Below are 24,802 nucleotides of genomic sequence, written 5' to 3'. Positions count from 1 at the left end.
CACTGGTATTGAACTCACAACCTTATGGTTTTGAGTGAGTTGCTGCAGTACAGGCATTGAACCACTGCACTACCAGGGCTCCAAGATCTATAAAGTTTCTGTCCTAACTAGACGATAAGGAGCTATTTAAAATAAGAATAGGAATAAAAATGGCCATCAGTAAGAAGAGAGTAGCTTAGCATTTTATTTTTTAACCGATAAGCATGGCTACAGTCATATTTTGTCCATTTTTCTAGTTTGACCACTCTTTATTTACTTACCCTGACAATTACTGAAAAAAGGGAACGACAGCCAGAAGCTAGATTTACATAGGGGTCCAAAAGGTATTCATGGATGTGTGGATGTGGAAACAATGAGAGCTTGGATAATACAGACGTGACTTGTAGATTGACATCGTATGGCTGTGAGGGAACAAAAAAAGAGAAAACATCCCTGAAATAATTCACAATCATTCTAATAGTCACACAGATTTTAAAAGATTAAAAGCTTTGAAGTTTCCTATAAGGCAAACTCAGAATAAGTGATGGCCATCAGATGCACAGGTGTATTGTTCTAGGTATCCTGACACACATTGACTAGCCACAATTGAAGCACCCCATGATATACAACAAGCAAGGTCCATTTACAGTTTCATATGTATGAAACCATTTTTTTTATCCTAAGCAATCCATGTGACAAATATCTCTAAGTGCAAGGCAGGTAGGCAGTGGATCAGGCTGTCAATCCTTTGTTGGCTGCTTCAACAGCCCTGCTCAAGCATTCTACAAAGTGTTAAAGTAAATGCATGAACAAGAGGACAGCATGGCAGATATGGCCCTCCTCCTGTGTTGCCATTATTTTCACCATGGTGACTCTTTCATTCTTAAACACACAGACCCCTTTCTCAATCCCAGACACAAGACAAACAAACAAACAAACAAACAAACAAACAAACACACACACACACACACACACACACACACACACACACACACCTTTTTCCTATTGCCGTGAAAGATATGTTAAAGTCCACCACATGTATATATGGGGATGGTGTCGTTGGCTCTACCCCACATACACAGGGGAATGGTGAACCTGGAAGGATAATTGGAGGTTAAGTTCTCCTCTTCCCCCCATCCTCCAATCCCACATTGCCAACAGCACACAAAATCAACATGGGAACAGTTATCTTCTCCACACAAGCTAAGCAATTAATGTTCAACTGGTAGCGGGGAAGGGGGATGGCTCTGTCACATAACCATTGAACTGAATAAATGAGGCAACCCTAATTATTACATAGCAAACAAACACATTTCAAACCACAGAAACATGTCAGTCAAAGATATATCACAACCGTGAAAGCAGAAATTAATAAAGAAAATGAGATTACAATTAAGAAATTCCTGCTCTGTGAACCAAACTAGATATTACAAAGGAGACCCAGTTTATAGTTCTTCCCACTTTCTTTTTAATTTAAAAAGGCACCATATTGGAGGCTTAAAAAAAAAGAACATGAAGCAGCTGCTCAAGCCATCTCATGGTAGTTCAAGACACTGCAATGAGCTGTTATGTCAAGGTTTTTGTCTGCATTAATAACAATAGCTTTTTTATTGCTTTCTGGTCACCACTTGCAATGACTGCAGAAACAGAAAGAATTTTAAGAGCTAGATGAATCAATTTCTAGCCCAAACAAATTGAAGGATTTTCAAGCAAAGGAAAGAGAAATCTAAAAGGATTAAAAAGAGAATTAAAAGCCTTGGCCCGTTCACACGCTCCCAAACCCTACTGTGCACTGCGGGGACCATTTACACAGGGCATGCCACAATGACGTCTGCCATGCACAGCGACCAAATGGTGCAGCGCACAAGGGGCATCATAACACTGTGCTGCGGCAGCTCTGGCGCCCGTTCTGCGGTGCAAAAAGGTTGTTGCGGCCTGCTTCCAGGGCATCTCACCTCCTCTTTCTGCCAATATGTCCAGCCCCTTAGTATTTTCCTATAACACCCAAGTTTTAAGTACATGCAACTTCAGTTCTCAGTGGATACCACCCATTTATACTCAATGCTGCTACCACAGACACGTTGTCTGAATCCAAGCTCTCAGACAGATAATGTTTCTGGAAGTCAAAAGTGTATGAAAACAAAAACAAACCTTTATTTTCAGAAGTTAAACGCATCTCTTTCACACTCATCTCAAGCTCAGACACTCACCAGCCACTCAATTCAAACTTCCTTCTCTCACTCCAACCCTCATCTCACTCAAACCTTTTGCAAAACAACTCACTTCTCAAACCCTAAGCTAAATAAACTCACCGCTCAAACTAAACTCCCAGCTCTCATTAATTATGCAAATCTCTTCAACCACTTCACCAATCAGCATTCCCTTCAACATTCCATTCTCTTCCCCAAATCCCAACAAGCGCTTTATCTTATAATATAAAATCAATAAATCTAACATTTTCAAATACAAACCCATGACATCACAGAGATTTTATGTATACAATTCCTAAGCTTCACTATGTAAGATAAAAGAAGAAGGTGGTAAATCTTGAAAAAAATGAGGAGTCCAGTGACAGCATTACTAAAAATCTGTATTAAAATTAAGGGTTTTATGATTGCACCAAAGCCATTATGTGGCATTTTCTTTAAGCTAACAAGAGTATCAAATTTGTCATTTTAATCTGAATGGACTGGACCAACAGTTTTCCTTTTTTGGCTTGTATTACCATTTTAAAGCAATGTATCTCCTAAGGGAGATAAATAATTTTGGCTCTGAGTTAACAGATGGGGGTAGGGGTAGGGCAGAGCTTTAGTGATTTTCCTATCTTGCTGCATATTTTAATTCTCTGTGCATCAAGTATTGCCCTTGACACAAGAGAGAGAACTGCAGCATGCTTGACTGATCCAGATTTTTTGTCATTTTGACAGGTACTATATCAAACTGACACTGGGCTGCAATAACCCATAGCCTTTTATTTTTTTGGCAAAAACTACTAAATAGCTGTTCCACTGACAGTCTTTAGGTAAGTGGGGTTGTTTTTTTTTTCTTTGCTTATATTTCTTTTGATGATTTGGGCTACATCACTGGGATCAAATTTCCATATGTATGAAGATTAGTATTCCTAAAGCTGCTGAGATTCAGGTTTAAATCTCAAATCCAATATTCATTTCAAATTAGGCATATGCAGAATGTAGGGTTTTTTTAAAAAAACAGAGACCTATGTTACATTTTTCTGTAAAATACTTAGAAACACATGAAGAGACTTGGACAGTAAAAGGCTTCAGGTACACTTTTTTTTATAACACGAGAATACTCTGATTAAAATGTGCGAGTCAGACTACATGTGACAGAGTAAAGCCAAGCACCTCATACCAAGACAAACTATTTTATCAGCTAGCCCAATATATAGTCTGTGGTTTTCTGAGTCTGTATAGGGGTCTTTCCCATCACAGGCTGTGGTAATCAGAGACTAGACTTGAAATTTTCTGCATATAAAGTATGTGAACTGTTACTGAACTTTGGTTGCTTTCTGGCTGATCGTTTTAAAGAAGCTGCAAATGGCTTAGCTCTGGGGGGGTTTCACCATTACAAATCTTTTGTGTACAAAGAATGTGCATGATAAAAAGTGACGTTCTTGTACTCATACAGAGTTTGGTGGTGCTAAATATCTCCCTCAGTCTATCCCTCCTGGTCATCTTCTTCTGGCTTCAGTACTGTACAGGATGAGACTTGGGAGCATCTGTGGCCTCTGTATCTTTTTTACACTTGGCACTACAACATTTATTTTAGACACAGCTGTGAGAAAATATGGATCAGCCACCATCACATTAACACAAGTATAGGAAAAGCAATACAAATATGGACAGACTATTGTGTATAACAAATACGTAAATTTGCCATGTAATGATTATGAAGCTGGATGGGGATTTGCCCATTCCACAATTCCAATTTCCCTCCATCACAACAGGATAGGTTGAGGAGAATTAAGAGACCTACTGCTCACTTCCTTTCAATCTTCAACTGCGCTATGCATTTGTACATAGTCTCTGCCTTCATTTCAATGATATGGTAGCCTTATGCCTTCTCATTTGAGGAAGCAGGAAAGCTCTTGTTAATGTGTTTATTCATACTTACAATATCCTCCAGGTATATAAAAAACATCCTTTTCCCTAAGTGGCTGGTTAGCACATCTGCTATTCTGACTATGGAGAGAATGGTATGATCATAGGAAAGCCAATCATGCCAGAAGAGAAAGCATAAAGAAGTGCAGACCTACCTGATCAAGAATTCTTCCCATTCTATCAAAGAGAACTTTCAGAAAATATCCTTCAAAGAAAGCAGATTCTAAATTGCACTTTTCCAAGGGTTTAGGAGAGCCTGGCCATTCCCATCGTAAGCATATGGCACAATAATCTCGAAACTAGAGGAAACAAGAAACAAACAAACAAAAACAACTGATTTAATAAACCTGTTTAGGAAGGATGGAATAGCTCCTATTTTAACAGACAATCAATAAAATAAATACTGGTAGAATTACCTGTTTGGGAGGGAGCAGGGAATCTATCTTCAAAATCTTATAAACAGTTTGTAGTTTATGGTCCTGTTTTACTCAGAAACATTTTTGACACTAAAACAATACTATTCACATTTACATCAATTCTAGCTTCACTGGATGTGGCCTGAATGACAGTTACCTCACAACACTTCTCTACTTGAAAATTTACAGTGTGCTAGGGACGTTATCTCCCCTAAGATGAAATGATCCTAACACTGGTGTCAGATTTTGTATGCATCAATTCACAGTTAAAGAAGGATAATATCTATGTGAACAAAGGAAACTATTTGTTATGTGAAAACTGTTTTTGAAATTGCTTGGGAAAGGAAATCCTGTGCAGGCATACACTTTGTTTTCTCAAGCAAGGATTGGAAACTCTACTAGGTCCATGAAACAGTATCACCTGCTGTTCTCAGATCCAGTAAAATGCCAGATGTAATGCTGTGCTGAAACTTGGTGGTGCAATGGCTTTTCTCTCGAGTCCAGTTACAGACTCTCATTCAGCTCTCTGTATTCACAGTTTCTGTATTCACAGATTCAACCATCAATGGCTTGAAAATATATAAATTCCAAAAAGCAAACCTTGATTTTACCATCTTACATAAGGGACACCATTTTATTATGCCATTGTATTAAAGGGGACTTGAGGATCCACAGATTTTTGTATCCATGGGAGGTCCCGGAACCAAACCTCAGCATATACCAAAAGTCCACTGTACTTCTTTAAAACGAATTCTAGCTCTTTCTCTTAAGGGGTTGGAGGAGAATACATGGCACACTCACCCAACCCTCAATTTTCACTTTATTCTTACATGGGAAAAATTTGTTTGAGAGAGTTTACTGAACTGAAGGTAAACAGAGAATGCTGAATGATGATTCAAATCTAGGTCTCCTTGATTCAACTTGAATACTCCAGCGAATACTGCCTCTGTAACCTAAACTGTGGCAAAGAATATGTTCCAACTAAACATATCCTGTAGCTCATAAACATCTGGCAAGATGTGCACATCTCCACAAGGATTTCGTATGTGGAGATGAAAGACATAAAGATGCAATGGCTATGTGAGCCAGTATTTATTGAGCTTCAAGTTCACATGCTCTACACTCCTCTCTGCATTCCAATCCACATCCACCACACCCACTTTGCATCAACCATATTCCACTAAAGTCCTGGAAAGAACAGAAGAGCTAAAGTTAGAGAACTCTGTGCTGGGCAAAAGGCAAGGAAGAGTGGAGAATTCTACCCATTTCAAATCTCGTACAAAGCTTTCAGTCATATGGTCCCAGATTTTCCTACAGAGCAGGAAGAGCTAGCCCACTGCTGGATGCCTCCCTTACAAGAAAAAGATAATCCAATTGTTTAAAAATAATAAACAAGGAATAATGTGATCCTATGTTTCAGGGCAAGCACAAACTTTGGTTTGCCAGTTCAGTTCACACCGTGAAAGGGAAATGCATTTGGGGTTTCAGAAAAGGAACATTACAAATTGTAGTTTGCTACAAACCAGGATGGGAGGTTTCTGTCAGAGGAGGAGGCCCATTCATGGACCACCAAAACTACAAGCTTCATTTATATACCACTTCATACTGCCTAAGCAGTGTCTAAGCGGTTTACAACTGTAAACTGTAAGCTAATTATTGGCGGGATACAGACCGCCGCTTTGCGGCGGTCTCCCGCCGGCGCCATTTGCTCCGCGAGGGAGCCGCAGCAGCCAAACCGCGCGGCTCCCGCGCGGAGCAAAAAAGAAGCTCCATTTCGGAGCTTCTTTTTGCGGCACCTTTATGACGTCGCGAGGCGTCTGGCGCGGACTCGCGATGTCATAGGCGCCGCGACACGTACGGACGCTCAGCGTCCGATACGTAAACATGGCGGCCCCCATGTGGAAGGGGCGCCGCCATGTTGTACGTATTCTATACGTACTAGGGTTAGGGGGGTGCGGAAGCACCGCCCCTTCCTAACCCTAGTACGTATAGAAGACGTACTATATGGCGGTCTGTATCCCGCCATTGTTTGGCATTATGTCTGAATCAATCCACTGAAACTGATGATTACATACACAAGTTGTTTGGTTTTATTATGTCTTGCTTTTGCCTACACCTATGAAAATCTTGTGTTCTGTTCTGGCTGCACCAAACAGATATTCTTTAAAGCGTATTGGCCTTTCACTTCTTTTGGAGACTTTTTTGTTGAAAAATAGCTTCATTCAGTGGAAACACTGGTAGGAAAGTTGAATACTCTTTTTTGCATTCAGGTATGGAACACTATGTAAATACTTCATAGCTTTTTTGGCTCCCCTTATGGGGGCTCCCCCTTTTATCACCTTTAGAAAATCTGTGGAGAAACAAAAATGTGAAACAGAGAGCAAAGAAGTAGTATTTTCTACTTGAATGGTTACATATTGGATTTGTTTTTGGGAGCACAACATCCTGAAAATTATCACTCTGCATATCTATGTAGTTGTTATTCACTTCCCTTGCCCATCTTTCATTCCATTACATACACTCAAAGCACTCTGACGATAATTCACTAGATATGTACAAGGATGCAATCAAGTTCAGTTTGTCCTCAGATCAAGGAGACCTGCACACCGTGAAAGGGAAATGCATTTGGGGTTTCAGAAAAGGAACATTACATTTTCCTTTCCCCAACAGTATTATCCACTTCGAAACTGCATGCCTGGGGCTGCACATTACTTGTGCTACGGTCTTATTTTCAAAAACCATAGCTGTGTTAACAGCTATAGCTTTTCCACAGTGACTTGCCTCTGTCAAAGAACATGCCATGTCAGAGAATGCAGATAAATATAAGGCAGATTAGAAAATCAGTACTGAATGACCATTCATAGATTATCCTTATGGCATTAAAATATTACTGCTCTATGCATAGCCCATTTATAACACAGTAAATAGCAAAATTATATTATCTGTGATATAGGCTGCATCTGCACTGCACAATTAATGCAGTCTAATACCGCTTTAACTGCCATGTCTCCATGCTATGGAATCCTGGAATTTGTAGTTTGTTGTGGTGCCAATGTTCTCTGACAGAGCAGGTTAAATATCTCACAAACCTACAAACCCCAGAATTCCATAGCAGTGACCATAGCAGCTAAAGTGATGTCAAACTGCATTATTTCTGCAGTGCAAATGCAGTCAAAGCTATTTCTTGTGAATTGAACATCACTCCGCTGTCCAATTTCTCATACCTTCTTAGCACAACACATCATAATATATTGTCAGAAACTCTTCACTGGGTAGTCAATTTTTAGGATTCACTTAGTCATAATGGTTTTAAAAATAAACTACCAGAATGCCTTTCTTTAAAAAAAAAAACAACTGGACATGCAAAATTAATTTATAGTTTCTGAAGCAATACATTAGGACTCAGGTAGAATTCGTCTAAATTTTTTTTTACTCAGTTAAATGACTTCTTACCTTCCATTGTTGCCTATAGAAAACACACATTTAGAACATTACACTGGCTAATAAAACATGGGAAATACTTGATTGCTTGTTTTGTTTTAAATAATATATGAAGGATTTTCACACTAACCAATGAACTAAAGGATGGAACTGGCATTTTTAAATAAATAAAATTGTTTTTGTTGAATGAAAGACTATGGAGTGAAAAAGACCGTCCCAAAGGGGCGGCTTAAAGCTGCCCCTGACAAAACTGGATTGGGGCCGTGGCATCTGCACGCCGGCCCCAATCTGCTGCATGTAACCGCCATGTCCCCAAGATGCCCGGAAGCCAGCCTATATGTGGGCACCCAGACAACTGGAAGCTGGCTTCCAGGTAGCTTCCGAGCATGAGCCATCAAAACGCCGCACTCTGAAGCTGTCCAAATGGTGGCGCAAAAGGACAGTCTGTTTCATCCCTTTGAAAGAACATAGTCTGATCTTACCAACTAAATACAAAAGAGAGAGGCTGATACAGGGGCAAATCAGATGGGCCAGGAATGCTCAACCCATTCTTTCCTTGGCCCAGATGTGAACCCAGATCGGTTCCTGGGCTAGTGTGGGGACGGGTGGGGGTTTGCACATCTGCCTGTCCCTTTGCCATGGACCCGGTACCGCCACGTGCCCCTCACCTTACTCTTCCATTGCTGCTACTGAAAAGACCCCATCACCACGTATGACATGGAATTGGGATGCCTGGCTCCATCAACTTGGTCAAGCACCCCGTTTCCACATCAGACATGGTGGCAGGGGTCTTTTCAATGGCAGCAATGGTAGACTAAGGTAAGGGGCATGCAGGTCTGTCTAACCTGCCAGGGTTATATTCCACTCACGCTACGCCCCATTTACCACAGGATCGGGCCTTAATCCAAATAGGAAAATGTGAAGCCAACGAGAACATGGGCCTTTTGGCCTGTGTGGACAGTCCCATAGACAGAATACAAAGATCACTAAAGTTTCCTTATACAGAAAGGCTTCAGTGACAGTAGTCCATTTCAGCACAAAACCTATTGGTTTAAACTAGGGACAGGAATTATGCAGCCCTCCAAATACTACTGGGCTGCAAACACTAGCATTCCTCATCACAGGCTATGCTTGCTAGGACTGCTGGGAAGTGCAGTCCAACATCTGGAGAGCCACATGATTCCCAATCCTGGTTTAAACAAATACATTTTACCAATCTGCAAAATAATACCGCCTTGTCTTCCACTCTTTTCTGGCAAGGTTGTCGACAACTAAACAGTATTTTCCTTTTGTCACTTACTTGTCGATGGGCATCTCTGAGGTAGGTATCATAACCTGTGCCCTCCACATGGTAGGAAGATTTGGCTTCATCTGGTACAAGACAAAGAAAACTGAAAAGAGAAGCAAGTCAATATATTTTGTTCCTATCTCATGATAACAAAGGGTACATCAAAAACTGTTATGCCCTTGCTTGACATAAGCGACTATGTGTAATGCTATGGAATGAAGATAAATAAATCAGTTGAGGCATTTCTGTCAATCTAGCTACTGAAATTTTGCACTGTAAGAGAACACTGCCTTCTTACTAACTCTAGGGTGACTCAGATGGTACGTTAACATCATGGTAACACAAGTTCTCATTTTACTGTTCTTATTTTATCATAACTTCACATCTTGCTATGCATTTCTATTATATATTTTACCTTTACTTCTATCAGTGTATCTACCAGAGCAAATGTAGGACCGGATATACCGTTTTGTTTGATTTCAACAAACTTAAGGACAGAAAAATTACACAACATGCTGAAATGTCTATTTGCTTATTTGTCTGTTGACCAGGAATCAAATCCCTGATCAACTGGCATACCCCATCTGAACAAATCTTATCGGAAAAACCCTGTGGTAGGGTCACCTTAGGGTTGGCCTAAGTTAGAAATTGCTTGTAGGAACAGAACAACAATTAACATTATATATATAGAAAGAAAACAGTATTAGAGCAAGAAATGTTCAGCTTACTAACTACAAAAAAAAGTTACTTCTGCTACTGATGATCTTTTCAACAGCAATCTGTCTTATTTGGAAATGCTATTAGTTTTTTTGAAACATAGATATTGGAATTAGTTTATGTCAGTAGGAAGCTAATCAGTACTCAGAAAAAAATTATTAAACATCCTGTATGTGTGATCAATAGCAGGTGGTTCTGTGTTGAAAACTCATTTTGCAGTTAAGTCGCATCGACTTACTTTAACATCTCTGTTGCTGCCCCATATTTGACTTTTGCTAAAGAACAGACTATGGTAGTTTGGGATGTATAATCATTATAAACATTTTGATGGCTGAATGACAAAAGAAGAAGAATCCTAAGATGTTCAGCTTTCATTTTCAGGTTTCCAGCCTTTAAGGTATATACCTACCCACATGACGTAGTTTTAAAAACATGGAAACAGCATTTGTGCAGTGAACAGAATACTATAGGGTCAGGATATCTGAAATATCTCTATTGTTAAACTCTGACTCTCCACTGTGTTTTTATTGTTAAGGAACATGCTTTATGCCTCACAGTCCACAGAGGTCAGTTAGCTATTTTCTTTCACATCTTCAGCAAGCTATCAATGATCCAAAACACAATGCAGAAATAATCCAGTTTGACACTGCTTTAAGCGCACTGGCTCAGTGCTGTAGTTTTGTTAGACATTTAGCCTTCTCTGTGAGAGAGCTCTGGTGCCACAATAAACTACAATTTCCAGCATTCCCTAGCACTGAACCAGGGCAGTTAAAGAGCTCTCAAACTGGATTTTTTCAGTGTTGCATTTTCACCAAGCATTTGGTGGGGCCTAAAACATTTGTTTCTCTCCCCTAATCATACATTGGATGTTTTATGCTACTTGTTTTATTCTGTTGTTTTATTATACATATTATATTATACTTAAATTCAGTTAATAGTGTCTTATTTTAATTTTTTATTTTTTTCTACAAGTCATTCATAACATTATCTTTCATTCATTTAACTCTCTCTCTCTCTGGATCTCTCCATTCTCAATGTTCTTCATTTTCCTCCTAAGACAACATAACTGTAAAGATAGGTGTGAAGTGTAGGCATTCAATGTGGAAGATTTTGTCTGCTTTTTTTTTTTACTTGCTTCTCTTTTTGTTTACTCTGGATTATATGGGTTAATTATAGAGGTATCTAGAATGCTGTGTTTGTACCTAATTTATGTTTTCTATCTGAAAAGGTCAGCATCAGGGGAGAAAATGTATGTCAAAGAGTAGCTATTCACATCTTTGCTTGGAATGTTTGCTTGTTTTTGCTTTGCATAAAATATGGGAGTTCAATAAATCTTGCAACAAATCCATTTTGTTTTTTACAACAAACAAAATTATATGTACAACACCCAGAAGAAATTTGAATTAATCTCTTCCATTAACCACTCTCAGAAAAGCATCACCACCTAGTGGCATTCCCCTTCCTGTAAACATTTCTCTTCGAGTCTTCTGTTTTATAGTTTCTGATGCACAACTGAGGGCACATAAAACAACCATTTTTCCATAGTAGTAATACATTTTACAATGCAATGGCTGCATTTCTTCCTAGTTAAATTCAAGATGTTGAATGTATGAAACCAAGCTTAAAGGAGTAAGTCAAAGATACTGGGTAGAATTTAGTGTGTATCAAGATTTTGTGACAGATATATTACATGCAACCTGTTAATTTGAACTCACTTCTCTTGTCCCCTGACACACTTCCTCTTTCCCTCCCTGTTACAAGTGGTAATGGTCTGCCCCATATTACAAAACAGTGGTTCCCATCTTCTTCTGGGAGAAAAGTTAGTGTCAAATCTGCTCTTCTTTAAATCTTCAGTATCATTGGATATTGAAATGGTAGACATAAATAAATGCAAATATGAACGGATAAAGTTATTCTTGTAGCTTCACAATTTTGCTTACTAATTGGGGCTGCAATCACAGCACAACCTATATGAAGAAAAATTATTATAAGTTTCATTAGATTGCCATTATTTGGAAAGTAACTTAATTATTCAGTTCAACTTACCTATTTACAATTTTATGAACTTCAGTCTTCCCATCATTTTTTGAATGATCTGGACTGGCAGATGGTGAAGCACTAAGCCACTCTTGGTTTGACAACATGGTATTGGGAGAAAGATCAGTAAATAAGGGATCTTCTTCCAGATCTCTGTGAATTTGTAACAAAATAAGAACAAATGACTAGAGATAACACTGACATTTCCTTTATGCATCTCTTACTACCTGATTGGATAGTGTGATGTATGCAATGGGGTTGTCTGTGCAGAAAGAATCATGGGCCTAGAACAGACAGGCAAGAAAAAGCAGCTCAACCTTGCTTTTTTTCCAAAGCAGGTTGCACTTCCGCTGCCTGCACGGCCCATTCCCAAGATGGTCTGAATGCGCACGTCCCAACCACACACCATGTGCATTAAGCTGTGCCACTGGGTAATTATTTTTGTTGCCTCCCCTTCATACATGTGCACTGTCACATGAATACTGTGCTGGCGACCCCCAAATACCTTCCACATTCACCCAGATGCCATACCATTGGATGGCTGTCCCTTTGAACGATCACACAGTTGCATGTGCAATGTTCTGCCCGTACAGGGCATTGGAGCATCAGTGTGCAAGTGATACATTGGCAAAGCACCATCATAGAGGCCCCCTTTTCCCCATGCTCCCATTGGATTGTCTGGTTTGTGTACGTTGTCATTAAATCCACTGGATTTCTTTCCTTTGCCGCAGCCGAGCATTTACATCAGGGTGTTTATATGCTGCTGTGAAGATGCGCATCTTCTGTGCTAAGCCAAATTATTTTGGGTTCTGTTTGCTCTGGTTTTTAGTGCTGGAGTGTAGCTTTGGTTCAGTTTCCACCCCCTTTGGAGGTGTGCATTATCTAAATGCCCCACCTTCAAAGCAGTTGGAAACCACTTAATTTTGCCCATCTATTCCAGCCCCTAGAATCTTTTGTCTTTCTCTACACACAGAAAAAGAAAATGAGGAAGGGGGCTAGAGAGAGCATTGGTTTGGAGAGGGGCAGTCCCGTTTTTGAGAGAAAAACAGTTCCCCAATCCTGACTTACTGTACAAGGATTGGGGAAAAGGCAAGATATAAATAAAATTGATAATCGTCATCTGTTCCTATGGACAATATTAAACTAGGTAAAATAATGGTTCAACTTCATACAAAGCAGCTTCCCATAGCCCTAGGTTGAACGCAAGAAAATAAACATGAGTCTGGCCATTCATTCAGTTAGGTCACTAAACCAAACATAAGCACAGAGACATACAGCTACTAGTGTTAAACTTACACAATTCTAGAAATGTGTATTCAGACATATATTCTACTTTGTTCAATTAGGTTTGATTCTTTTTAAGCGTATTGCAGCCTAAGATACATAGAAGAGGATATATACATTCTTTATCAATTAAAACATTAAAAAATAAGGGATACAATTACCTCAAAACATTGTATCACATTACTGATTGTTTTGAACAAAAGTGCTGTACTTTTTGCTAAATAGCCCAGCAATTTATTTATACATATGTATATTGTGGAGTATGAACCAGCACATACCCTAAAATAAAAAGGGAAAGAGGAAAACAGGATCCTTACAGATCCTACACATAAAATTAACTGATATATTTTAAGATGAGGTTTCATAGGCAGAAATCTACTACTGCCAGACGCCTGAAAGGCCTGATTTGTGTCACAATTTGCATCTGTCTGTATCCTATTACATGCTATCTGGTTGCCACAAGTATTTACTTATGCATGAAACCTATAACTTTAATATCACTCTATCAGGGCTTCTGAAGATGTGGACTGATATCTATAAAACTTCATGCTAAAATAGATTCCTTCTCCCCCTTTCTTTTTTATGCTGTGACAGACTAACGTTGGCAGGATACAGACCACCCCTTTGGGACGGCCTGCATCCGCCCCTTTCCCCCAACGGATCGGGGCCTCAGCTGCCACAGCGGCAGCCCCGAGGCCCCAATCCGCCACTTTTCCAGGCTGCGGGGAAGCGACAAAAGGCCACTTCCTCACGGCCTGGAAAGCGGAGTCCTTGGGGCTTCAAACCCCAAGGACACCCCGACAGTGGCGGGGAAAGGGGCCACTTGGCCCCTTTCTTTTTGTATCGCTGGCGCAGCCGTTTAAATGCTGCGCCAGCAATATGCACAGCCAAAGGAGCTCCGAAACGGAGTTTCTTCTGGCGCCACTGAAAGGGCGCCATAAGCGCCCTTCAGCGGCGCCAAGACGTCACATCCACGCCACCCCATTTGGAGGCGGCATTGCTGTGACATCGTAATGGCGGTGCCCATGTAGAAAGGGCGCCGCCATTACAACGCCGTGGCAACGTACTAGGGTTGCGGGGTATCTGGAAAGGATGTCCTGAGGCAACCCTAGTATGTGTGCAGGCCGGCGCTTTGCGCCGGTCTGTACAGCACCATTGCTATTTTTTGAAAACAGCTTAAAATCATGACTATAGATATAGGGGCTGTACAAACCAGCAGTATGCACCTTGGAGCCGGCATGGGGGTGTGACGTTTGGATGGCACATGCCCCGATGCCACCCCCAAGCCAGTATCATGCTGCCCTCCTAACCGCATGGCGGGTGGCGTTACAGCGCTCCTTTGGCAGGGCGTTCACACACTGCATGCTGAAAGTGGCACTGAAAGTGCCGCCATGGCAGCAAGGGCACCCTTTTTCCATTTTGCAGCTTCTTTTTGGCCTGGAAAAACGCCAGATCAGGACCACAGCGTATGGTTGCTGCACCCCCAATCTGGTGTTCAAAAGGGCAGCAGTAAGTCACTCCTTTCAACCCATAGATTCACCCATATTTCAGCATGTTAAAATAAAAATTCCTCCTAAAAATCAATCTTTGTTTAGAATTAAGGCAAGTGAAAGATATTCAAGATATTCAAGAACATTTCAGTGACACAAAGGGAAAGAGAGAAATGAAACATACACTGCTCCTGCTATCTGGCCATTCTCTACCACATCCTTGTCTTCTTGGCAGGGTGGTTTATACTCTGTATAGTTCCTCTCCTCTAAATTTCTAAGAACCAAATTATAAAGAATGTGTTCATCGGGTTTCTGCAAAAGGTGCTCAAACATTCTGAGTGTCATTATGCTGATCTGTAGTATTAAAAACAAAAAAACACATTAGAAGATGCTGAAATAAGGTCCCTTTGTAGCACAAATCCAATGTGTATCTTTACAGCCCTGAACCCACTGAAAAACCTTTTCGTTTTTTTATGCTTTTTCACACATATCTTCTTGGTGTTATAAAGTCCTAATTGCAGAGAGAGCAAAATACAAAAGAATGCTACATGGTTGCATACACACATATGTGTATGTTTCTCTCTCACACACACACCTCAAAAGAAATACACATACACAATTAATCCTGTTAATTATTGTTTTGTTTTAAAATTTTTGCTTTACTTAATTAAACATCTGCTCTGCTTTTCCTCTGTCTCTCAGGGGCTGAAAAGACCACCCCTAAGGGGCAGCTTGCAGCCGCCCCTTTCAGTGCTGGATTGGGGCTGCGGCAACAACATGCTGCACCCCGACCTGGCCTTTTTGGCGCTGTGGTTTTTCGGTGCTCCTTTGGGGCTGTGTCATCTGGAGCGCCATGATGCCGCCTGCCATGTGATGAAGTGCACATTGTCACATGGGCATGGGGGCGGAGTCTGGTCATGCACCATGCGGACATCATGCCCCCACTCCTCCCCAATCCCAGTCTATCGAGGCTCTCAGTTACTGTCAGAGTAAATGGTCACTACATTCATAAATAAAAGTTCAGTTTTATAGAAGCAGCAGAATTGGATAAGACATTTCTAATATTGGTAAATGATCCTCTACATAGTTCTCAGCAAGGATGACACAAGCTGTTACCTGATAAGAATTTCATACACTTGGTGGGCTATCAATTCCCTGACCCTGATCTAAAGATTAGGGAAATGTCTCAATAATGACAGAGGTGTGACAAAACAAGTAGAAGTGATAATTATAAAATAAAATGTGGTAACACAGTACTCTGTATCTTCATGCAGACATCACTGAAAACAATAAAGTTTAGCTAATATTTTCAAGAATAACAGTTTAAAACTTTTTGCAGTGCTTAAATGTTCTCATTCTAACTCTTTGGAGACCAGGAACAATGGATGACATGCCAGAGAAGCAACAGCTAAACTATTGTATATATTCGTCTATAAGTTGACCCCATGTATAAGTTGAGGGCAGGTTTTGGGGGTAAAATTATGGATTTTGATATGACCCTCGTATAAGTCGATGGTAAAACTTAGGGACATGCAACAAAGGATCTAAATGATAAAGCAAAGGAAAACAATGCCAAATATTATTATTATTATTAACCTACAAAATTATGGCAGGCATAACTGTTTTGTCTCACACTAAAGGCTGGATGGAAGAGAGAGTAGAGGGAGGTCAGTGCTTCCAGGACAGATTACACTCTTGCCTTTCACCAGGTGATGGTTCCCTTTTTTAAATGAGTTAAAGTATAGTATTTACATTGACCCATGGATACGCTGACCTAGGGTTTTGGGGTTAATTTTTTGACTAAAATTTCTAGACTTATACATGAGTATATACAGTATTAACAATTATTGTATCCTGCTCTTTTCCCAGAACTGGGACTCAGAGTGGCTTCATGACATTAAAAAACAGTACAATTATAAACATAAAAAAGTACATTACAAAGGAATTAAATGATTACAATATTAAAACAGATAGTTATTAAAAGAATAAAAGACATTTTAAAAAGAGACAACTATATATTTAAAAGAAACTGTATCAAATGGTTTGAAATAGTACAACATCCCAGCCTGTTCTTGTAACAGTTCCTTAAAAACCTGTGTGAACAGGTAAGTCTTAACCTGCCCGCAGAAGGTCATCAAGGAGGGAGCCATTCTGATCTCCCTGGGCAGGGAGTTCCAGTGTCTAGAGGCAGCCACCGAGAAGGCCCTCTCTTGCATCCCCACCAACTATACTTGTGATGGTGTAGGGATGGAAAGAAGGGCCTCTCCAGAGGATCTCAGAGTCCGGGCCAGTTCATACAAGGAGATACAGTCTGCCCAGTAGTGTGGACCTGAGCCATATAGGGCTTTACATGTAATAACCAGCACCTTGATATGACCTGTAGATAACTTGAGGGTAAAACTTAGGAGCATGTAACAAAGGATATAAAGGATGGAACAAAGGGAGAAAATGCCAAAGAATCTACAAAATTCTGGCAAGCTTAACTGTAAAGGCAGTTCTTTACTAGTGAAATGGCAGTGAAGTTGGCAGTACCACTGCATACATGCTATATTATAACTTCTTACCTCATCTGAAATGTGATCACAGTGCTCAATTAAGCGATGTCGCAATGGGTGCCTGTTGATGTCTGTCTGTTTTTCTGGCTCTCTCTGTTCTCCAAGGATAAAGCATACCATTTCATGCATTAAGGCATCCGAAGTGACTTGACGAATGATACGATGCAACACGGCAGTTGATGTTAGAATTCCAATTTCTGAACTGGTTTAAAGATAATTATTTTTAAACAAATGACATAGATTTCTCCTTTTAAAATGGGTGGGGGGTGGGGGCGGATATTCCAACATAATTTTACAATATAAAAGTTTACTCACGTTTGCATTAGCTGGGGTTCCATTACACCAACAAAAAAATGTTCTCGAACTGAGTTTGCCATGGCAAAAGCAGTTGTCTGAAATGCAGAGTACCGAAAGGTTGCCTTATAAATTTAGAAAATGTAGTTTCAACAATATTTAGGTAATGATTAAAACAGGCATTTCAAACCTTATGTGCTTCCTTAATCAGTTGATCACAGTAATCAAACCAGGAAAGAAATGAAATCAGTGCTCTTTTGCCAGGAAATGCAGATGCATCTTCTTTGTGGCTATAGGAATCCAAGCTGAAGTGCAATAACAATGAGAGGGGAAAGCATTTGCACTTGGTATTTGTTATCATAGTACAGTTGAAAGTAACATTTCTAACTAAACATTTGTAATACTCATATTTTATTGACAACTTAATGTTTTTACTCTTCCAGAGCCACCTCTAGCACAGCCCATCTCTACAGTAAGGTGAGATACAAAACCAATCAGTGCAACTTAGAAATGCCTCACATGACACCCACAATGCAAACTTGTAACTCAAAGAAGCAAGTCTTACCCCCAGTTAACTCCTTCTACTGTTTCAATATCTAATGGATCCATCGACTGAGGGAGAGCTTTGTAGAGAGAGGCCAACCTGTCTGTCAGCAGTTCACATAAGCATGTATTTTCAGTTAAACATTTGGCAGCAGCTGGTTCAGGTAAACTCACTAAAAGCATGAGACCTTCACAAGCTTTCACAGCTACTCGTCCATCCTGCCACACAAGAGAGAAAGTAAAAGTAAAATACATCAGAATTAAGTAACACATCATTTCTATTGCTGTAATTTCTGCATCCAAAGACATAATGCAGTTTGTGAGAGATTTTCAGACCAATCCTATGCATGGTTATAAAGAAGGAAATGCAATAAATTTATTATTTATTAGATACCCCACTAGAAATTCTTAATGTGAAATTCCCAGAGTAGTTTACAAAAATTCATTTAAAAAAATGAAATTATGCAAGCAAAGGCAATACTAAAGTAATAATAATAATAATAATAATAATAATAGCAGTATCTCAGTAATAAAAAACATTGAAAAATAAATGGTCACATTATAGAAGTGCTACATGAATGTCACTAGAAAGGGAAGTTCATAAACAAGGTAGCACAGTCAAAATGTCCCTTTCCCTAAATGTTCCTACAATCATCTGCCTTGTTTCAGATGATGGAAGTACTTGGGGGAAAGGCTCTAGCATTTAGCCAGGCTGATATGGAAAATATTCACTAGTGATGCATAGCTTTAAAAGTACCATAAGCATCAACCTTTTATATCATGCCTAGAAACAGACTAGAAGCTAACAATTTTTTTTAAAGTACTGGCAAGGTACACTTCTGCTTCTAGGGAGTAATGGCTGTGCTTGACTAACTAAAGTTTCTGGATAAACTTCAAAAGCACCCCAGCAAATAATATAGTGCAGTAATCTATCCTTTGGTTTACCGAATCACAGATAACTTGTACTCAGGATTTCTCTATCCGAGAGATGTTACAGCTGGTGCACCAGCCTTAATGAAATTTACTCTATGCCACTTAGCTCTATAGCAAATAGAGATGATTGAACAAGCATTCTCACACTTAAACGAAACTCTGGCCTGGGAGGGAGTGAAAAGACAGGCCCAATGCCATCGAGCCTATTCTTAAGAACAAGAGCCCTCCCTCTAGCCCATCTGCCATGGTTCAGGAGTCAGAGGGAGAGAAGAACTGCTAAACCGGATCCCCTTCCTCACTACCATTCCCTTCTCCTTTTCTGTCATATCTTTTTAGATTGTAAGCCTGAGGGCAGGGAAATGTCTAATTAAAAATAATAATTGTAAGCCACTCTGATATCCTTTAGGAATGAGTAGCTGGGTATAAATGCCATAATAAATAAATAAATAAAGCAGAATGATGTCAGAGCAACCTAATTATTTTGCCACTATAGATTTCTCACTTTTTAGACAAAAAAATTTGCCAATGGAAGAAATGCCACATTATCCAGGCAGTAAATGACAATGAATAAGAAGTACTTATTTAACAAGGCAAATCCATAACCAATGGCTGCTCTGTAAAAAAACTGTAAAATATAGTATTTGTTTACATATGGCAGCATGCATGTTTTGGCATAGTACAAGCCACAATGAGCTTTGAGTTTGTGTACACTTGCCACTCTTCTATGACGAGTTCAGAAGACTTGTACTTTTAGCTAACCATAGTTTGCTATATCATCCAAAAAAGGAGTTGTGGTTAACATTTAACTATGGTGAGCTTAAGCAAGTCAGCTTCAGAAGTCATGACTGAAATTGGTTTTGTTCTAAGATTACAGACAAACCAAAGCTATTGTTCCAGATGACATATCAAACTGGTTAAGGGCAAAAGCTCAAGTTTCCGAAAGCAAAAGCTCAATGATCTGAATTCTTTCTGGTACAAAGGATGAGAAGAGAGAATGTAAGCTAAAAGTTCCTTGCTTTTTCTCAACATGCTGTACTCTGTTTCCGTGTGATCTGCAAACAGAGCCGATATATTTGTTTTGCAATGTTTTATTTTAGTACATCCTATTTTGAGCAAGACAAAGCAATTTACAGCATAATAGATTTCTGAGCTTCCTATGGGCTTCAGTTAAAAATAAATCAGCAGCCATCATAACGGAGAAGAAATGACAGAAGTTCAGCCTCCATGCAAAAATATGTACCTTGGGTATGAACCTCAGCTTCTCTGAAAGCTCAACTCACAATTATGAGGAGATTAAAATATTTCTGAACATTTGGAAATAATAAAATAATGCTTAGTTTTTAATCTACCTGTTTAGAATACTTAGCTGGGATGTGAGAAAGACATTTCAGTTTCAATAGGCAAAGAATTGTCTTGAAAATAAAATTCACATAAAGCCACATCTGTATGCATTGAAAGAATAAAAATATACCCATGTACCTGTATGTCAATTATATTCAAAATAGTACAAAACATGGAACTTGGTGACTGGGCACTTAAAAGTTTATAATGTGTTATATATTGAGAACTTTATCATTTATTTCTGTGCAATCAATAAAAAGCCTTCAGACAGATCGATACACAAATACACATACTCCTAAAACCCCAAACATTAATTCTACCACATCTGACAGTGACTCACTGGGCTTTTGGTGAGATTGAGTAAGGAATTCACTAAATTATAGTCTCCGTGTGGACGAACAGCTAATGCCTCAGGGGATGGAAGAACATTTAATTCATCTAGACTTGTGGACAGGTCATCTGTCTGCTCAGGAAGGTCATTCTCTCTCTCTGCTTGCTCCACTCCACTTGATGTTTCTTCAGGCTGAACAGCCTGCCCTGTATCTGTCACCACAGAATCTTGGCCTTTTAGTATGTCTTCTGCAATTAAGCTTGCTGTGCCTTTTGAAGCCAGCCCTTTTAGCTTGTTCTGAAAAGCGTTAAAAACAGAAAATTACAACGATAAAATTACTGCTTGCTCTAAACCAGAAATATAGCAAAATGAATACTTCCTAAATAAAGCAGGCAGAAATAGAGGCAGTTATCCAAAATGAATCAAGAAACAGAAAAGGAAGAAGAAGCAGTCAACCAGTGTGTTGTTTTTCTGAAGAAACTGATTCCAGATGCTGATTCCAGTTTTCAATTTTTGAAATGGATACATATGAATATGTGGAAGAGGCTCTTCATTGTGGTTCTCAGGGTTCTCTTAAGCACAGAATTTATCTTCAACTCTCTGAGAGGTAATTTATTCCAAGTCAGCGATAGGAAGCTTCAGAATTTTATTATCTTTGCCTGTCTTATACAGATAGCTGAGCACTCATTCAAATATTTTGGATTAGACTTAACTGCTATCTCATGATTTTTTGAAACATGCAAATGTTGTATTATTAAAAATGTATATAAAATGGACTTTTTATCCCTTGTAATTCACTTATTCTTATGTTTCTCACTTTCTAATAAAAACACTTTTTATCAGTAAGGTTATATGCAATTAGCACATAACATTTTAAGAGTTTAAAATGCATATAAATAAAACCCAAATCTTCCACAAATTCTAAGATAAGAAAACTCGTCAAGTGAATGCAAGCATGTAAGTGCTCCACAACCAAATCTAGTCAGAACTTTTTATCTGGGTAATGGTAGGCCACTGACATTATCTTGAAGAGAGAAAAGTTAATGGTCACTGATGAGTTAGTCCAACAGGTGTACTTATTCTATCAGGTTATTGAAGTATGAAGATGCAATTTGATTTGTTCAGTCTTCAGTAGGAAAGTCACAGTCACTTGATGCAGGTAACCTTCTGACACTAAGACATTCAACAGAAAATGTGGATTTTCAGGTCAAGACCCCAATCCACTTTATCTTTCTCACTCTGGAAAGAGCTTCAGATTCCAATCTAATCATGCCTCTACGCTGTATATCTCTAAGAAAAACAAAAAATGTGCTAAGAACCAGAAATTATTTTTAGGAAGTTTATCACTTTAACAAGGTCTTGATTCTTTCCCAGGCACTACAAGTCTTCCACCTGCACTCCTTCTACAAATGTGTTTCAGCATTTTAAAAAGGACTTCAGATTTGCTAGCCAGTGCACAGATTCTGTGCATCAATACATGCACTGGTCATAGGAAAATGCTTATATGTGTACACAATTCATCATCCTTGAAGATGAAGTCATTGGCTCCTACCAGTATTCCTTTTACAATCAATAGGATGGCAACTCCTCTATTAAAATAAGCTTGCATAAACACTAATTGTGCAAATAAATATCCCTGAGCTTCGATCAATATCTTATGGTGAGACTTAGTTTTTCTTCCTAGCAAGTGCTGAAATAACATGCAACAAACCATGCATCACAGAAAATGAACTCAGATCCAGGAATTATAATTAGTATAATAATATAATGTAGCATAATATAATAGGGTGATTCTTGGTGTAAACAAAGATGGGAAGTAAAATGAAACAAATTATAGTGTCTAGACATCCCTGTTTCCCTGAAAAAAATTATCACAGAAACGCTGGCTAGTTTTCAAATGGGCTACATTTAGCTCCTTCTTGTCCTTAGAATTAAAAGTCAATTTAAGTAATACTGATCATCTACTGTATATAGTCATGTATAAGTCTAGAAATTTTAGTCCAGATTGATTCAAAAAACCTGAGCCGACTTATCCACAGGTCAAGTAACAGGCTAAGTACTGTACTTTAACTCTTATTTAAAAAGGGAAACATCCTTTCTGTCCTGGAAGCACTGACACCCCACCTCACCCCACTCTCTTGTTCACCCAGATTTTAGGGTAATCACAAACACTTATGTCTGCTGGAATTTTGCAATTGTTCTTTGGCATTATTTTCCTTTGTTTCATACTTTTAGATCCTTTGTTATGTGCCCCTAAACTTTACCCTCAACTTATCCATCAAAATCCATGATTTTGGCCCCCAAACCTGCTCTTGACTTATACATAAGGTTGATGGATAGTTGAGTATATATAGTAAAATAAAAGTATCCACACTGGCTTACATGCAGCTGTGGCACTGAGACACACAGAAGCATCAATGTGCCAAGATAGTGTGTATCTGGACTACAAATAGAGGCCCAATGTAAACATTTTGTTTTAGTAGTCTAATGTCTCTTTCATACTGGGCCTTAGACTTATAGAACAGAGATAGCATAAGCTGGCACTTGAGAATTTCATTGGTAATCTTTGCACTAGTTCCCCTTAAAATAATGAGGCACAATACTTATGAAACATGGCCAACTAAATATAACCAAATCACAGACCTGATAAACTATGGAGCAAAACAGACCAGCAGTAAAAGCTGGCTTCCAGGAGGCCTGGTGTTCAGACAGCGCATGCCCCCACACCACCAAGAAGCTGCACGGCTGACCTAATGTGCAGCGATGTGGCGTTTACAAGTGCCGAAACACAGAAACACCAAAAAGCCACCACTATGACGGAAAGGGCAGCTTTTTTCTGCTCCTATTTGGGGAGGAAGCTGGCCAGATCGGGGATGCAGCATGTGGTTGCCGCAGCCCCAATCTGACTCTCTCAGGGGTGGCATCACGCCAACCCTTTGGGGCTATCTGTTTTGGCCCCAAGCTTAGATGCAGACGGAAACCTGAATTAGCATGAAACTGAAGATTTACTCAGCTCTAAGCTGTGTGTACCCCCATGAGTTTACTCCAATACAGTGATAGCCAACAAGAATTCTGCCACCTGTATTACAATGTTAGTAGATTAATAATGATTCTCCACCTTTGGTCTTTCATTTGTTTTGGACTTCAGATCCCAGAAGCCCCAACCAACTTGGCCAAGAGTCAGGAATTATGAGAGCTGAAGTCTGAAACATCTAAAGTACTAAAGGTTGGGAACTACAGTATTAGAGGAACAGCAACAACAAAGAGTTTATGCATCAAACTTCAGAACAAAATGACAAGAGTGCCTGGGTTGTTCAAACAACAATAACAACAACAACAACAACAACAAAGAGTTTATGCATCAAACTTCAGAACAAAATGACAAGAGTGCCTGGGTTGTTCATGCAGTGTGGAGGCCCACCTGCTCACCTGCCTCCTAGGAATATGCAGAACAGGATCCTGAATCACCTAATAGGAAAGTTTAATGAAATAGGCTCTATGTTTTCTGACTCAAGACCAGCAACACCAAGGGCTTCACTACCAGATCACTGGGGACAATAAGAACAAGCAACAGCTTGCTGAATTTATCAGAAAGAAAACAAAACAAAACAAAAATCAATTCAGTTCAGTGGCAAATGATATGTGGAAAGCATTATTTGGGTTAAGAAAAGAATGTCAAATCAAAATAAATAAATCTTCCACTGGAACAACTAAAAACTAAGTAAACCTGACTACATAAACTTTTTCAGAATATATGTATTGTGTACCTTCACTTCAAACTGCCTTAAAGACACCACCACAAGAAAAAAGCAAATAATAAGAAATAAGCAACACTGAGGTTCCACAGCATAAGAATGTTAGTTTATAGTAATAAATTGAGAAATGCAACAGTGTTGTTTTAAATCTAAAAAGCAGAGTTTCACAGAACCACATCAGGACTGTACTCAGTTCTGTACAGGATATTGCAAGAAAAATCCTACTCCTTTTCCAGCTACTGAATTTGTACAGAAGGCACTCAGGATGACTACTGGA

General features: G+C 39.3%; 1 protein-coding gene across 2 annotated transcripts in view; it reads right to left on the bottom strand.

The window, feature by feature from the left end:
- Nucleotides 1–24,802, bottom strand: part of FHIP2A (FHF complex subunit HOOK interacting protein 2A) — a 45,095-nt gene that overhangs the window by 5,767 nt on the left and 14,526 nt on the right. Inside the window, exons 6-16 of one of the 2 annotated variants that reach the window (XM_089509981.1) lie at nucleotides 24,200–24,238; nucleotides 20,780–21,067; nucleotides 18,188–18,384; nucleotides 17,813–17,927; nucleotides 17,644–17,720; nucleotides 17,338–17,530; nucleotides 14,958–15,127; nucleotides 12,009–12,152; nucleotides 9,258–9,348; nucleotides 4,256–4,399; nucleotides 261–401 (exon numbers count right to left, since the gene is read on the bottom strand). In XM_089509981.1, coding sequence (XP_089366107.1) covers nucleotides 261–401; nucleotides 4,256–4,399; nucleotides 9,258–9,348; nucleotides 12,009–12,152; nucleotides 14,958–15,127; nucleotides 17,338–17,530; nucleotides 17,644–17,720; nucleotides 17,813–17,927; nucleotides 18,188–18,384; nucleotides 20,780–21,067; nucleotides 24,200–24,238 — 1,599 coding nt within the window. The remainder of the gene's footprint in view (nucleotides 1–260; nucleotides 402–4,255; nucleotides 4,400–9,257; nucleotides 9,349–12,008; nucleotides 12,153–14,957; nucleotides 15,128–17,337; nucleotides 17,531–17,643; nucleotides 17,721–17,812; nucleotides 17,928–18,187; nucleotides 18,385–20,779; nucleotides 21,068–24,199; nucleotides 24,239–24,802) is intronic. The other variant, XM_089509980.1, reaches the window with a different exon arrangement.

This window comes from Sceloporus occidentalis, unplaced genomic scaffold (assembly GCF_023333645.1).
Source record: "Sceloporus occidentalis isolate IW3139 unplaced genomic scaffold, rSceOcc1.0.p SCAF_2, whole genome shotgun sequence".
NCBI lineage: Eukaryota > Metazoa > Chordata > Lepidosauria > Squamata > Phrynosomatidae > Sceloporus > Sceloporus occidentalis.
This window is presented reverse-complemented; position numbering and strand designations above follow the sequence as displayed.